The 17064-nt window shown below is 41.8% G+C and overlaps 1 protein-coding gene and 1 long non-coding RNA gene across 3 annotated transcripts in view; one reads left to right on the forward strand and one right to left on the reverse strand.

The window, feature by feature from the left end:
- The window catches only part of LOC124297876 (obscurin), a 205031-nt gene that overhangs the window by 126639 nt on the left and 61328 nt on the right, over nt 1-17064 (reverse strand). For both annotated transcript variants that reach the window (XM_046749220.1, XM_046749219.1), the window contains 3 exons: nt 14340-14489; nt 8790-8863; nt 8398-8544 (listed from right to left, as the gene is read on the reverse strand). In XM_046749220.1, the coding sequence (XP_046605176.1) occupies nt 8398-8544; nt 8790-8863; nt 14340-14424 (306 nt within the window). In that variant the 5' untranslated portion in view covers nt 14425-14489. The remainder of the gene's footprint in view (nt 1-8397; nt 8545-8789; nt 8864-14339; nt 14490-17064) is intronic.
- Nucleotides 1-17064, forward strand: part of LOC124297877 (uncharacterized) — a 154967-nt gene that overhangs the window by 104874 nt on the left and 33029 nt on the right. The window lies entirely within an intron of this gene.

Consider the following 17064-nt stretch of genomic DNA (forward strand, 5'->3'; position numbering starts at 1 on the left):
TTTTGATGGATTTACGACGATGGGTTGCGTTAAAACGATATTCGCTCCTCTTCGAGACGAACTTCCTTCGAAAATGGTATTTTTTAAATCTTAACACCATTCCCGCAAATGTATCCCGAGAATATTCACGGAAGAATTGTCCAAAACTGGACAGGAGAGAATTGCTCAACGCAAAACCGACGGAGGAATTCGTGTCGTCGAATTCAATTGGCACGTCTCGAATAGCTCCGCCATTCAATTAATCAAATCTACGGTGGAAAACGGGGGACGAGAAATTATCACCAACTTTGAAATGAAGAGGATATATATAATCGACGAGGACTCCGCGAGTCGCCGGGAATTCTGCGGCCGAGTCGCACTCTCGGAACTTTGGACAGTTTAACAGGAGTCCTTAAGACTTTGTAGACTGGAAATTTGAAACCGATTGACGTCCTGAAGTGCGATTAATTCTCTTATGAAGCATCGGGAGTGATTCAGTGGAAATTTCTGGACGCTCTTGTCTGCTTTCGCTCAAGAATTTCTCCAGGAGAAGATCCAACCGATCACGTATAGTCAAAGACGTAACGTGCTATTCTAAAGTCCGACTGGAAAAGACGCTGTCTCAAGTACATCTGATTTTATTTCTTCCGAAATTAAGTTGGCAACACTACTCGCGCTTATTGTCACTCAAATGAAAAACTTGCACTTTTGCGGTAAACTTTGATTATTGAATCTACGATAATTCGAATTCCTCAGAGAGGCGAGTTTTATTTTTACCTTCGAACGAAGCGGAGAAGCATTTACTTTCTCTCCGTATTAAAACTATTTCATACTTCTGCAGGTCATGCGCAACAAGAGAATTTTTTATAATCAGTTTGAACCTTGAACTTTTAATAGTTTGTAATTTCAAATTTCCTGACGAAGAATCAATTTTTGTCTTACTCGAATAAACATTAATGGTTGGTAGCAGTTATTCAAACGTCTCGACACTCTTCTACCTTCCGCATTGCGAATACGAATTAGAATACCTGTAACGAAATTATTTTTTACGAAATACTTTACGTGCAAGAAAAGAAAATCAAACGATTCACGAACTCTGACGACAATTGTCTCGACGAATTTCCAATCGGAACGAAGCGTCGGCTAGCCTTCCGCCACGTGATACGCGATACATCTGTAAGAAAAAGAGTACCATTTGGAAATTGCAGCGACGTGGAAGCGAATTTGGAAGAAGGGTAGAGCACTATAAGAGAATGGATGTGGGCTAAAGGGGGAAGAGCGTAACTGGTAATGTGCGTTTTGGGAAAGAGAGAGAGGGCTCGATATAAGGCAGACACGGACAGGTATCTAGTCACGGTGGTAAGTCGGAGGGGTCGACGAGGCGAAGCTTGTCCTGCAAAGAGGATTCGGGCCCTTTGTTTGCCGCGGGATAAATTCGAGCACAGAAGCAAAGTTTCACTCTCCCGTAAAACCAGCCGTGCCTGACCCTCTCCGTCTCTCTCGCTCCCGCATTCCAATCCTCGTCGCAACCCTCCGCCATCCACCTTCCACCTTCCACCCTGAGCCTTTAACCTTCATACGCTTACTTTCTACGTCCAGCCTTCCGCCGCCTCGTCGCCCTAGCAAAAACCGTGAACTCAGACCCGGACGCCCGGTAAAGAGCCTCGCCCTAAACGGTCCCTCGAAGAAGACGTCGTCTCGTCTTAACCACCACCCTACCCGCGTTCCGCCACGTATTCCAAAGATATGCGACAATACGCCCCCGCCCCGTTCACCCTGATAATGCCGATCTGTACCGCCCCTGTGGCTTTCGAAAAAAGGACATTCCTGACCGCGGATCGAACCGTATTTCACTGAAATGAAGCTGCGAGTCACGGTGAACATTCCGAAACTCTAACGGCTGCAATCGAGAATCGAACGATGTTTCAACCCAAGTTTTCTCGAGCTGTTTTCAACAATCTTGACGTTTTATGTGCCGGTGGTGGAAATTTTCATGCGATATCGAGGTCGAGATTTTGCCAAAACCACGGCTCGGTTAATCCCGGCTAATATCCATCACATATATTAATATCCTGATCCTCGACAGTGTACGCGCGGTGTTATATCGTACATCGATCAACGGCGCGTCCAGGAAAATCTACGCAGAGCTTTCATGGGTGGATGGATGGATGGATGGGATGGAGGGGAGTGAAAATATAGGAAGACTCGGAAAAGCTCCAAGAGATCCTTCGTCTTTCGATTAATTGATCAATTCGATCGAGCAACTATGGACTGGCTAAATCGAATGGCTCCAAACGGAACTGGATCTAGTCACTCTGGTTTCAATCAGTCGCCGACTTGCAGGGCGGTTCTATTAATGAATATTGATGACGTTACGACAAAGTTGAACCAGACGTTGAGTAACCGTATTCGATCGAACGGTTGCGATGCCATTCGACGACGAATCAATGCTCCACGTTGGGGTTAATCAAAGATACACCCACCGCTCGGAATTCCCGCCCCGGATTAGCCTCGTCAAAGGCAAGACACATTCGGGGAATTGAATACACTTTCACTAAACGAATTAAGATCCCCCGGAGACTCGCTTTCCGCAACAGTCGGACTTTATTTTTTTTTTTTTTTTTGTTTTTTATATTTTCTTGCCGTCTCTCCAACGGGAAACTACAATCATCTTCCAAGTGCTTCTTTTCTCTTCCTGAAACTGTCGTCATAACCTACTGTGATCGAATTTTTACGAAAATCATCCACACGTGTCAACGATTAGATAATCGACTCAGGAACGAGCGCCAATCTCTTCAGCTATCGTCAACTCGGACGATCGGAATAACGGAAACTTTTTTCGGTCTGGCAGATCTTCTTCCACGTGGAAAAAATTCGACCGATAGAGGAGATGCATCGTTTGTGGAAACCCTCGTAGAATTCCGTATTCGTTCATCGAAATTTTAATCTCTTTAAATACTTTACCGATCCGTGAATGAAATTCACAACGGCCGTACCTCGCTGCGACTTACTGATAAGACTTTGCTTGATTTTAGACTGAAATTTGATCAAAGTTGTATTCGCATGTAATTCCACGATAGAATGTAGTGGATAATTTTGAAAATTGTACGACGCGTCGTGACGTTGACAAGATTAAGAAAGAGATGCAGAACATGACGCCGAGAAGCGTTCTACGTGTAGAATAGCGAATGATCGCCGTACAAAGAAGAAGGAATTAAGAGATGCAGGCTGCGACGAGGGTGGCGAAACATCGCGAGATTTCCACCCTCGATTCCTGGGGGTTAGAGTTCGCGTCTGGAATTTGGCGAAGGGTTGTTTTCACCCGGTTTCTATCTCCCTTGGTTGGTTTTTCCCTTCTTTTTTTCTCTCACGATTCCCTCGGAAACTGGATTCTTGCAGCGGCTGCACGGAGAGCAGAAATTGAGGGACGGATCGCGGAGCTTCGCGATCTTCCCGCGATTCGCGGGGGCCCGGCGAAAGCTCAATCTCGTTAAGTGGGCAGGGCGATAAAGGGGCGCTTCGCATTATCTGATAATTCGGGGGCGGGGAAACGTCGAGGACAAGGACGAGGACGAAGACGACGACTTACTGCTATTACGAACACGGAAAGCCTCTCCGCCCGAAAGGAGTGTGAATACTAAATTATGGTAGCGTAGCCGGTAGGTACCGAGAGCCTGCTGGATGCTGGGTTATTATCCGACTCGATGTCTGCGAGTGTCTGGACCCCTGAAATTGACTCGAGACGGACCCTTTTGTTCCCCCAACTTTCACTTCTTGTCTCTTGATTAACGACATTGCCGCCCTAATCTATATCTGCCTCTCGTTTTTAATTCGCCTCACACCCTTCCCAGCGTTTCCTTCTTGGACCCCGCGCGCCAATTTTTCAACCGTATTTTAATGTCTGTGTATTATTCACTCGGTTCCGTTCCCCAATTTCAACCTTCTTCTCAGTCCTTCCCTTTTACTGCACTCGTACACGTTGAGAAACGCCTTACCGTCCGTCGTCGAGGCGTCGCCATATCGCGGGAGGGGGGGGGGGGGGGGGAGAGAAAGATGTAATTAAAATTTGAACTTTCTTCGTTAAAGGGAAAAAAGTGTGAAAAACTATTTCGACAACCATACCCGATTCGTTTTTCTTCCTCGATTCGATATGAAGCGATGCGAGCTCGTTGCACGCGGCATGAATTTCCGCATGTAATGTCGGGAATAATGGGTTTTCAATTTCGATTGAGGAAAATGAAATAGTAAATATAATATAGCTGACAAAGCGCCAGCCCTCTACAAACGCCTATCAAATATCGATGACGTTAATGAATTCATCCGGTTTTATACATCACGATGCATGAATATTCTGATTAAGAATTTCTGGAATTTCAAACCGTCGTTTTATCTCGGTCTGGTTCGCCTATTTTGCGCAGCCAGGTAGCCAATCGACCGTGAGAATGAAATTTCCATGAATTGATTCGAAGTTGATATTATCGATTAATAGGAATATTTGTAGATTTAACGGGTGAATTATACAGAGGTAGGTAAACAACTCTGCGAAAATATATCTCAAGCTCCGATTTTCCAACAAAATGTGTATACGTAGACAAACGAGGGGCGTGAATTTCTTTTGAATCTAAAATTACTCGGTACTTTCATTTATTCAGAGAGCCATGAAATTTTACTGCCATAAGCTTCTTTTCCCTTTCCCTGATATTAGTCGGAGATATGAATATCTGTGATAAAAACTGGGGAGAAGCGATTACTCGGCAATGATTAGATTTTAGAACACCAATCTTCGAGCGTAACCCAGTTTATATAAGAAATTGGCGACGTATTTTACGTGTGTAAAGTATTTTAACGAAAGTTCGTCGCGTTTCAACGAATTATAAATTCTACGAGTGTAGGACATTTCAAAATCCACGTATGATGTCCTTTTCAAAGATTGAACGCGTTTTTTTTTTTTTTTTTTACGCTGCTATGAATATATCGGCACCAGACTGGTGAAATTTTATGCTCTGACAGTGATCGTTGCGATTTTGAATTCCGTCGAATGGAACGCGAAAAAAAAAAGTACGAGTGCATGCAAAATATTACACAGCAACGAAGAAAACAAGTTGTGAATTCACGTCGCGACGATTTTTCACTACTTTGTCAGGGGAAAAAGGCTGATTGCAAACATGTTTGGAATTTTCATATAAACAACGAAAGTAAGTTCATCCGTTTCACTTCATTTGTACGATAAGAATTTTTCTCATTAACTTTTCTCTCTCTCTCTCCTCGAGCCCAAAGTGCGGTTCAAGGGTGAAATTCGCTATTTCGAAAGACAAGGCACGCTTGAAAAGGGGGGAAAGGCAGACCGGTTGACATGTAAAGTCAAAGGGGGATGAAAGTCGGTCGTACATCTTATTCGTAGGCCGTGGGAGATAGAAAGGGTGGGTAAATCCAATTAGGCGAAAACACCATAAGGCGCTGGGTGGGGAGGGGCGGAAGCGCATATAATACTCGACGGCGAGATAACCGGAACGAGGTCTGTTTGAGGTCGAAGTTCAACGTGTGGGCGTTGCGGCGGGTGGCTGAAGGTCGAGGAGGGGACACGCGGGGTTATCTCTGACTCTCACGTGCGTGAAGGCGCTCGGCCAAGTCTGGCTGGCTTCGCCGAAAACCGGGATAGGGGAGAGGAGAGAAGAGGAGAAGAGAGAACACGCACTGCCTCCTCCTTTTGTGATAAAGTGATGAAGCGATGAAGCTGCGAAATTAGGACCGAAATATTCCTCAGAAATTTCAGGAATTTCCTTTGGGGGTGAGTCGGGAAGAGAGTGTCGAAGGTGGATGAAGAAACGGCAGCGCTAAAAGCGTCTGGTTCGTTTCACCGAAATCCCGATCAAGTCCCGGTTAGTTTGGAATCGCGCGCTCGTTTATTCCGAGATTCGGCCGAGTGCAAACGAGTCCCGCTTTTTTTTCACCCCCCCTAAAAGTCGAGATCCTTGCCTTCCGTTAAACTGACCCCAGGCCTGCACGCGTATGCTTAGTATTTGCCGATTTCCATGCCGGCCCGGCATCCCTGGGTTATGGGTTATGGGTTATCGGTTATTGGTTATCCCCGATGATCCCCGCCGCCTCCACGAACCCTGCGTCGCGACCCGCAGTCAACCGAGCGAATAAATTGCCATTCGTATTCAAACGAACCTGCAGCCCGCCGACGGTGGGACGACGTGTATGTTCTAAGTCACGGAAATTGAAAAGAGAAGAAGAAGAAGGAGAAAGTGAGGCCGAAAAAAGGACACTCGGAAATAAACGCCGTATTTGTATTCGCTCCGCGAACCTTCGACCGACTTCAATGGCGCGGGGGGTGCGTATTGCGAACATCTGCCTCTATCCTGAGGGATGGGGAGGGATGCCGAGGGAGAAGGTCTAACGAGTGCGATGACGTGTTGTCGTGTGAAATGGAAAAATCTACGTCCTCGCTTTCATAGAGTTACAATTGCGAATCGGTCCGTCTCGGTTGCGTTGATCGACGATTGATATAACGATGAGAAAATTGTCGTCACTCGTTGAATTTGGTGGTAAATTGTTCGATCGATGACTGAATTGGAACAATGTCTAAATTATTGATAGAGTTATTTTTCAACGAATATGTTGAAAAAAATTTATACACATGTCGCAAGCGTTGAAAGACGCGATTACACGTGAATGCGCTCGTTGAATAGCGACTGGCTATTAATTCAGGGGGAATCCATGGTTATACACTTTTTCCGAGAACCATTGTTGCCTCATGTTATAAAGATAGTCTCATAGAAATTGGTCAAAGCCACCCCCGATATCGCGAGAGATTGTATGGATATATTCTATCTCTTACAATTCCCGGCATGATTCTTCCAAGAACGAAAGCCAAAGTTTCGCAAGATTCTTAATTTTTATGTTCTCTGTTCGATTCTTTTTCGGAACATCGAGTATCTTTTGATGTCGTTTAAAGCTTGTCCGAAACTCGCCGGTAATCCCTCGAGATCCTTTAAGATCGTTTGATCTTAATGTCGCTTTAATACCTCGGTGAGTTTCGTGGGTAATCTCCTTCTCAACGATTTTGGAAAAATACAGCTTGCGAGCTTTCTTACAATCGTTCGGAACCGTTTGAGACATCCGCTAATATTCGTAGACTTTCAAACCCAATTCAAAGCCTAAACTTTCTACAAATCTTCAATCACCAGGATCTCGAGATGTTGAAACGTTAAGGCGTGTCCGTGTCGAAGGATGTTATACCGCTTCGTCTCGCGACTATCAGAGCGGAAGCTGGCAAATATCCGAAACTTTTGATCCTGGAAAAGCCAGCCGCTACTTGACGTTGCCATTGTGAAATCTTTGAAAATTAACCCCGTCGAGAATCCGCGCTGGTTTAATGCGGCTGAGTTTCGTGCCCCGGCATTTCGGCTGTTGTGCTCCCGGTGCTGGCTGTTATTCAAGTGCCGGGATTTACTCGAGGCGAAGTAAGAGGAGGACACGGGAAGAAGGGGATCAGCCGGAAAAGGGGAACTCGAGGAATTACGTTGGAGTTACCTACGCGATGGTTTCGGATGCGCCAGCAGGCGTTGTTTTCCCAACGAGCGAGCTTGCCAACCACCGGATGTGCGATTCACGTCGGATTGATTTCCGTTGTCGTTGCAACCTCACGTCGTTATACGACCATCGGACAACGGACTCCCGATAATTTTCCGCTTCTATAGCTTTGTATTCAACGCCTAACTAAATTATTCCACAGGGACGGCGTCCCTGAATTTTCCGGGTCGTGTTCATGGATTTGTTTCTTCAGCCCTCGAAACGGGAAGTTATCGGGAGTCTGGGTTAAGGGAAAAAAATTTCCGACATTGATAACCGTAGATTGCAAATGTCAATTTTTTTCTCCAGCAGTTTAAATTCTCGAGGTTTTTGAAAATCACTAATCACATTTTACATAATTAATTCAGAGACAGTACATGTTAGGCTAATATTTTAATCGAACGTACACCGATAGTCCGATTTAAACTTTTCAAGGTACTCTTCTCTCCAGACGACATGCCAATCTGGCTCAAATGCGGGGATTTTTTTGCGTTTCACTTTTTTACTAAGTTATGTACAGAACAAAGATACGTTTTTTCCAATTCTTTTCAATGTCTGTTAAACAGATGACATTTCCTATTGAAAATTGCTTTTCGGAGATTTTCACAGTTAGACAGGGAAACGAGGCGTTTTCGAAAGTCACTTGCGCTACTTTTTATGAAAAATGGACAATGGATCGGTTATCCGAAGTAAAGTTTTTCGTGTTCAAACGGTAAACATTCACCACGAATTTCTCTAAGCTGTCAAAATTTATGGTCAGTGGTTACTCGAGGGAGAAAAATATCTACCTCTGCATCCTATATGATAATCGATTTTTCGTAAATTTGTGCAAAAGCTCACCGTTCCGTCCCGGAGATCGTGTACTCGGCAATGCATGTGAACGTGCGTTCCCAGCTGTGCTGTGATGTTGCTGTCCGCGTCCTCGAAGAAAGGACGAGGCTCGGGAGTCGCGCCGATTTCAGTCGCGAGACTTTCCTCTTCGTAGACCTGCGTAGGAAACGGATGGTGCGTTTGAAAATTTTTTTTAGCTTACCGATGGGATATCGATTGTAATATACTGTTTGAAAATTCAACGACTTTACGCCACAGTCGGACCCTGTAACTGCGTCAACACGGACCTTTGGTCTCTGGAAAATGTCTGCTTTGAAACTTGTTAAACGAGTTGAGGACAACTTCGGTTAATTGGAAAGTACGAAGTTCTACTGTACGGTGATACTGCAATAATAACCCACCTCGGTGAAAGGAGAGCTCAACTCGTGCCAGAGGTTTTTCGGCAAGTCCTCCAGCCTCGGATACGGTTTCACGACTGAAAATTACGCAAACAGATTGTGTTAATTAGCTGTTTCGTGTTCTCTTGCTAATGCGTTACATGTATACTGCGAAGTGAAGGAAATTAGAAGGCTGTTGGTTTTAATGGGTTGCATGCAGAGGGTGTGCGAAAGTAACGTTTACGTTCGTGAGTATTAAAAATGACGAGACATCGATCAGTGGTTTTGATAAATTGGTTCGAATAGCCACTTTTTAAAAATCTTCAATTTTCTATCAGTAACCCAAGGTAACGGAAATTTAAAAACTTCATTTGATTATACTGCAACGAAATTCTAAACTCAAAAAAACTTGGATTTTACGAAGTAACGATAAGTTTAGAACAAACCGTGAGAAAGATAAAAAAAAAAAAAAGGATAAACGTGATCGTAACCGATGCGGAGAAGCGGAACTTTTTCCTATATCTATTTATTTTTTGCGACACCATAGCGAGTTTGAAATGTTTCCTTAAAATTCTTTCGAAAAGTTAAGCGAAGTTAAACTGACACGTAACTTTGCACGAGAGAAAATCGTAAAGACATTTGAAAGAACTGAAGCATATATCGGCGCGAGTTTGAAATTTCGTTTCTCTCGTTTGTCTTTTTTCTTTTTTTTTTTTTTCTTATTTTATTGAAAATAAAGTAATTCAGTCGTCTGAACTGACAGAGAACTAGAAAGAAACTGACTAACGTTGGTGATAAATTGATTTTCGTATTGTTAGCCAAAGAAAATGTTAAGTCTTTCACATCACACTCGAAAAATTCAGAGTTTTTACGGGAAAATTCCGTACTTCATTGTGACGGGACTCATCCAAATAATTTCATTTTTTTTTTTTTTCGTGTAGAGTGTGAAAAAAAAAATTTGTCTTTTTAAATGATTTTACTGAACGTCTACCCTAAAATGAATCTCATATTTTGAAAGATCTAACTTTTTCGCGTAAAAAATACTACACGCAATGGATCATATTTTTTAGTGCTAAGAACTTGAAGACAAAAAATTGAGTGAAGGAACGAATTAATTTGCTCGTCGTGAAAAATTACATATACTCAGAGGTTTAAAATCCGGGGTATATTCATATCTCGATAATGCGCTTCTATAACTGGTTGAATTGTCCGAATACAATTGATGTAATTCCATAAAGGATTGAAAGTGAGAGAATAAAAACAAATCGATGAAATAACCAATATACATTATGTATCTATTAGAGTGCTTCAGAATCAAAAAAATTTTGATCCTGCTCGCAGTTGCAGTTTGAAAAGCTTGTTTTGAACAGGAAAATAAGCACCTTAAAAGATAAAGTCTGTTGCTTATGGGGAATGGCTGCCGAAATCGCATTTTATGATAAAAATCGTCAAAACTCCTTTTCTGTGCCATTTTGACGATAGCATTTTTTTTTTATTGCCGCTAGAAAAGTGATTTTGGATCTTGCAAAGAGTCTCCGTGGAATTTGAGGTTGATTGGTTATTGAGAATAGTCGTAGTAGTAATAGTCGTAGTAATAGTATAAAAAACATTTTATCATTCTCTGACAAATTCGATTTCAACCTCCTCTTTTTACAGTCACGTACGTCAAGTAAATCGAATTTTAAGTCGAATAGCTCGACGCGAAGAAACGATTTTTTTGTAATAAAATCATTCGCGTCTTTTGCAAGCAGTGACACCCAATCTTTCTCTTGAATTCGAATTCGCTTTGAGACGTTTTCCGAATCTTCTCTATCTTTGATCGCTTGAACGATTTTCAATTTGACATCATTCGGCACAATGTCATTTTATACAATTGCATTTTGTGACTTTTCCATAACCAATAAACCTCATATTCCATGGCAAATCTTTTCAAGACTCAAAATAACTTTTCTAGCGGCAATAAAAAATCCTCCTGTCGAAATACTGCAAAAATGGAATTTTCATTATATTTATCACAAAATGCGATTTCGGCAGCCGTTCCGCACAAGCTACAGATCTTATCTTTTGAGCTGCGTATTTTTCTGTACAAAACAAGCTTTTCAGGGTGGCAAGTGAGAGCTAAATGTTAAATTTTTTCGTTCCAAAACACTCAAATATCCGTACACGTTACTTCCTCGTCGTCTATCATTATTGCGATCGACGTTACGATTGCAATATCGCAGCGCAAAACGAGATGACAATCTTCCGAATTCGGTTGGCGACGAAAATTCAGTCGAAGCCTACAAGCAGCCCCTTATAAATTCCGGACGTTGCGGTACAATAATTGTCCGTCAACGACTTTGGAGTTCTAGCTGGCCAATTTGGACAGGAGTTGGAGCGATCGACTTGCCACTGCAGCCGCGCTCAGCGAATATAAGGGCGAATTTAGTGCTCCGCTACATCCGGGGGTGGATGCAAAAGTAAAAGCTGAGCTCGCTCGCGATCGACGACAATTTCACCCCCACCTCTGCCCGGGGCTGCATTCTCGGCTCCGTCGACGATAGACGACTTGAATTTTCGAAAGGCTGGCGTCGTCTCATTTTCCGATACCTACGTAACTTCCACCCCGGCTCACGATCAGTCCTCTCGCTAACAGTCACTCGTTGTACGTATCACGTCCAGCTTTGTATGTGCAATACGTCTTAACCTCAATCGATAACCACGCGGTAGAAATCCGAGGACGGATAGAAGGCTATAAATTCAATGTCCGTTTACCCCTTTTCCATTCAGTTACCGCGCGCGGAGGTGCATTCCTAATTGTTGGTAAAGAAGTTTTTAACTTTAGATCTTGCAAAATTGAGTGTTGTTAACGAAAGATGTAAAGTAATAAAAAATGATTCGGAGGCTTTTTGAACCAGCACTGTATTGTCTTTGATTTGTCTTTCTCTTGTACCTGTCGTAGTTTTGAAGGGAGTTAAAAAGTTCACAAACTTTGAAATCTACGCGTTCTCTAGAAATTCGTTGATATCGGTTTTCTTTCTTCAAAAAGTTTCAGCATTGACTTCGATCATTTATCTTGAGAAAAGAGAAAGAAAATACAACCGCATATTAGAATAAATTTTCAAGGCGATAGTTTTTTTTTTTCTTTTTTTTTTCACCAATTTTACATCTTTAAATAAATATATTTGACTTTCATCCGTAGACTAAAATAATTCTTACACGCACGGATATTAAACTTTCGATTAAGAGTCCCAAGATACGCTTATCGATTCATCGGCATTACATTTCTTGTCGTTTATCTGATAAGCGATAAAAAACGAATGACCCTGTTTTACCAAATCTCCTGTGAATACGAAACGTCTGAAATATATCTAGGAGTTGATCCGTGCCGCGAAAGCTTTTGCGTGAGAATACCCTTACAGCGTCGTAGCCTAGCTGATATTATGGTATACACGCGTACAGCTAAGGATGCATATTCGTGATAAGCGAGGATAAATAATCCAAGAAGGCTTTCCTCGAAGGAATTTTGCATGTTATACGTGGGTACGCATAACCCGCATTTACTTCTGGCACCTGATGTTTATAATCATAATAAATCACGGGCTCTCCTTACATAGTCGAATAATCCGTAGAACGAAAATACCTGTGATCAAAATCTGAGGGATTTTGGAGAAAATTAGAGGGCTCGGTACGGTCTAATCTCCGGCTGATTCAGTCCCACCGTAGGCGTAGGAAAATATTCATATATAATTAAACGAACAAGCAAAAGCTTCTGTTGTCGATGACGGATTGATAGGACGCTATATTGTTATGCTATACCAAGCGTAACGATTCAATCGCTCTGCTACCGCTGTGTAATATTATACCTAAGCACTGCACGCGATTGTCGGATGGCGGAAGTGCTTGAATCCTTTTTTTAATCACCGAATAACGGGGCCCATCAATTTCCATCGCGGGCGAATCGACGATTCCTGCACATTTTATCCCCTCGCGGTCATGCCAGCGGCCCTTTTATAATTAATTTATTGATTATAGGAAACCGGGAATTTATTGCCAATCGATTACCTAATTGGAAAATTATTAGACGACCTCTGCACCTCCGCTGCATGCCGAGAAGATCACCCTCCCGAATTATCACCGCTCGTCGTCGTCGCATTGTCATCATTCTGATTAGTTTCTCCCAGTTTCTCAACGTCTGATAATAGCTTGGTACCTGTGGCACGTCTACGTATATATGTCTAACTTAATTATATATGTATAATTCTTGAATACAAAAGGGGAATTAATCAAAGTGAATTATGACCGTACGAAAGTATTCGGAAATACCCGGAAATTATGTGCCGCAGCGGTCGTGATGTGTAAAAGAGAAAAGTTGACCGCGAGAATTATCCCGGCATTCAGAAAAATCGGGACGAAGTGTGGATTTCTGCAACGTGGAATGACTGAAACAGCCCAATTATCGTTGAACCGAAAAATAGAGAAAAATTTGTTATTCCAAAGTGAGAGAAATTCTCAAGATTTGCGGTTATGTCACGTTGGCGAAACCAGGGAAGTCTGGGAAACTGAAAAATGTGAATGCAGTAGAAGGAAAATTGTAAATTCGATATCTTTGAAGTGGGAAATTACGAGATTGTGGCTCTCGGTCAACAGGAATTAAAGAAATTCGGAACCAAGTGTGAAGTAAAAATTTTGCCGTGGAAAAACTACGGACAACCAAACGGTTGGTAAAAAGAAGAGTCAAGTTTCTTTTACTAAACGACAAAAAGTTGACGAAAAAATAGGAGAGCGAAATGTCGGTGAATAGCGAAGTTCACTTCTCTTCGTAGCTAGCGAACGTAACAATTTTAAAAATACCAAATGTCCGTCCATCTCGTGATAAAATTTATAATTATATCGATTTATAGCCAATCAAGCTCCTTAATCTAAATTTATCCACGATTTAAGGAAAATTGAATCTACCGTCAAATACGACGAATTTCAAGCATGAAAACTTGTATCGGCCGAGTGAAAAAATGAGAAAAATCCGGATAACCATGAGACGGAAAAAAGAATAAATATGTATATCGGAGTAAGAATAAGGATATACGGGAAAAGCCGATTCAAATAAATACATAACACTTTATTTTCAATCCCCATTTACGGGGCGCCAGGGTCCGGGACCGGCTCTAGCTAGTTGGTATATATCTAGGTGGCGTCATATCGAGTAGAAAGATATTTCGTTCGAGCTGAGAACTGATATTCTGCACATTTTTTATCCCGCTTGAACGAGCTTGAACGAGCTTGAACGAGCTACAGTCCGCAGTCAGGGAAGTTGTTCGACCGAATGAAGGTTGCTCTATTTATTATCTTTGAAATCAGTTCCATTCGCTCGTTCATAATGTATTATGCTTATAATTATGCACACTCATGGGTGGTTGAATACACGTCGTCGTATCCATCGCATTCTGTGCACCATTATCAGGGGATGATTTGCCGAACGACGGGAATTAACGCTTCAAGAATAATAAAACAGCCGTGAAACTCCGCGTGTTTAAACACTGATAGAGATTAATCCTCGCGGTGTGTAAAACGCGCGATAGCGAAGAATGTACTCACCGGGGAGCGATGCTGCATTCAGCGAACGGAACAGAAGAACCAATATGGCGGCCCCCAAGGCCTTCGGACTTCTTCTCATAGTCATGTCCGCCGCTCAGCTCATTTTTTCGATCTTCAAATATTCCGCCCCTTATTTATCGCCGTTGTTAACTGAAAACAGAATTGATACCGAATCGTGAGATCGATGCTTTTACGATACCAATCATAGAGTGGAAATTGCGAAGGAAAAAATGAACAGATTCTCCGCCCTTCTTTCGAACCAGCACATCCCGATACGTGGTATAACATGAAATTCATTATACCCACGGTGATGGCTTACGGGCACTTTGCAATCAGTTTGATACACCGAAGCGTATAACTTTCACGGGGCGCAGGTTAAGCCAGGATTGTCCTGCATCGGGTTAGCGTCCGTAACACACGGGTATGAAACCCCGCAACAGGCGTCAGCCCCGCGTTTGTTGCTGACCATTTTCCCGCCACTTCAAAGGAACGTAGGGAGGGTGAAACCGAGTAGCGCATTTCGAAATTCAATTACTCTCCACGCGCGTGTAGTGATAATGGAAAATTGAGGAAATATGCAAATTGAAAAAAGAGCCACGAAACGGGGGCTGCGGGGGAATACCGCGCGTAAATGATTAAGCCTTGAAAAACCAACGAGAGCTGATTCGAAAAACCGCATTGAAAGAAGGTTCTTATTAGCGATGGTGCGAAATACAGTCCCCTGGGGGGGGGGACAGTGGAGATTTTTTTGTCGAAACCACTTGCCAAATTATAATGCGATTAACTAGAGAATTATTGGTGTGGTTGAAAATATTTTTATACTTGGCGTCACAATGCAGGAAATACATTGTAAAATTTAGTATCTCGAACCATGAAGAGACGGTAGTCAAAAGCATTATTAATTTGCGGTAATCACAAAAAAAAAGAAAAAAAAAATACGAACAGTCAAGTTAAATATACTATCAATAGTCAATATTTTTAGTATTTATATAGTTAGTTGCATAATTATTACACTATTTTTGACGTCTTCGCGTTGTTAGTTCAAGCTGACGTTGATTTGTTGTGGACCTATTCGAAAATACAGTGAAGTTTCATCATAAAATTTGTCGACTGAACTATAAATTTTGAACTCTAGAAACTTTCAGCTGTTTGTAAAAAAAAAAAAAAGTAGAATAAAAAAAAAATGAAAATAAAATAAGAATTTCTCTCGGTGTGGAAAAACTCGGGAAATGAATTATAATCAAGCACGTGAACTAATTAAAACTCAGTTCAGCGGAAAACAATGTTGTTTTATCGTCAAATGCCATGAAACCATGGCAGTTACGCAAGTCCGGTAATTGAAATTAAAACCTATCACAGGGCAAAGAGCTGGAAAGTGTAAGATATAGCTTGCGAACCTCTGGACCATGACTATTGTTCAGAGCAATTTCATCTCCGGTTATTTTCCGGTCATCTTGGTCAGCTACACGGGGCGGAGGATGGGTTCTGACTCATTCGTACAAACACCGTAATATCGTACCCATTTCACGTATTACGTACTTCGTATTTACACATACATGCTCCAAGTATGAAGAGAACTGATTGGCAATCTGTTCAGTTTGCCCAGTACCGCTACAGTTTTAATCAACCTCAGCTGACGCTTAATCAGTCTCTGATAGCGCGATTATGGCTGTGATTTCCACCGCGGATTATCAACCAGCTGCTACGGCACCCTTGCCTGTATGCTACGTTCCTGCTTGATGAATTATACGAAATTGGTATCGAAAGGAAGACCGTGCTTTAGTTATTTTTTGTTTTTTTTGTGCAACTAGTAACGACTGTGAGGACCTTATTTATCCGCTGAACTGATTTTAGAACTTGCATACCTGTAATCAGTTCAGCTTGAATTATCGTCCTATGGATTGTAATATTGTAGATTGTTTTTACAATGCTGTTTGTTTTTGGCATATACTCAACGGAAGTAAAAAGATGTTTTGAATTTTATCACCGGAATGTATTCAAGTTAATTTTTCTCTTGTTCGTTTACAAGTCTGATGATCTGATACGAGTTTCTTTTTCAACCTGATCAGACGAATCCCGTGTTGTTTGAGAAGCTATTTGATCCACTTAAAAAACGCGAATGTGGGACTGTTTTGCTTTTACTATGCCAATGTCGCTTAGAACCACGTCAAAGTGATTAATGTACCATCTTACGATGAGATTATATGGCAATTTGTATGTATGAAACGTATGTACTTTTAACAGAATCCCTCGAAATCGGTGTTTCCTCAATCAAAGTCGGAACCCCTTTTCATCGTCTGTCCAGAAAAGTCGAAATACTCCTGAGAATATCTGTCACGAGGTTTTACAAAGCGCTTACATTTATAAAGCTGGCTGAAACGAATGGAATATAAAAATAAAAATACAAGTAACAGTATTGTATAGAACCCCATAATACATGAGAAGGAAAATGAAGTGTAATAAGATAAAGTAATTGATGCGGCTTTAAAGAGACTCGGAGAAGTATTTAGATAAATTGACAGAATTTTGAGTAATGTGGATTAAAAATTTGAAACTTTTGTGATAATTTGAAACTTGTTGATCGGTAAAAGTAAAACTGAACAGAATAGAATCTTAGAATAGAAAGTAGAGGTATAGAAAAGGGGAAATATTTGTTAGCGATTTTGGACTGAGAACAATAATAAATATGCACAAAGCCATTGCTCGAGAATATTATATTATGCAT

Source organism: Neodiprion virginianus, chromosome 2 (assembly GCF_021901495.1).
Source record: "Neodiprion virginianus isolate iyNeoVirg1 chromosome 2, iyNeoVirg1.1, whole genome shotgun sequence".
Classification (NCBI taxonomy): Eukaryota; Metazoa; Arthropoda; class Insecta; order Hymenoptera; family Diprionidae; genus Neodiprion; species Neodiprion virginianus.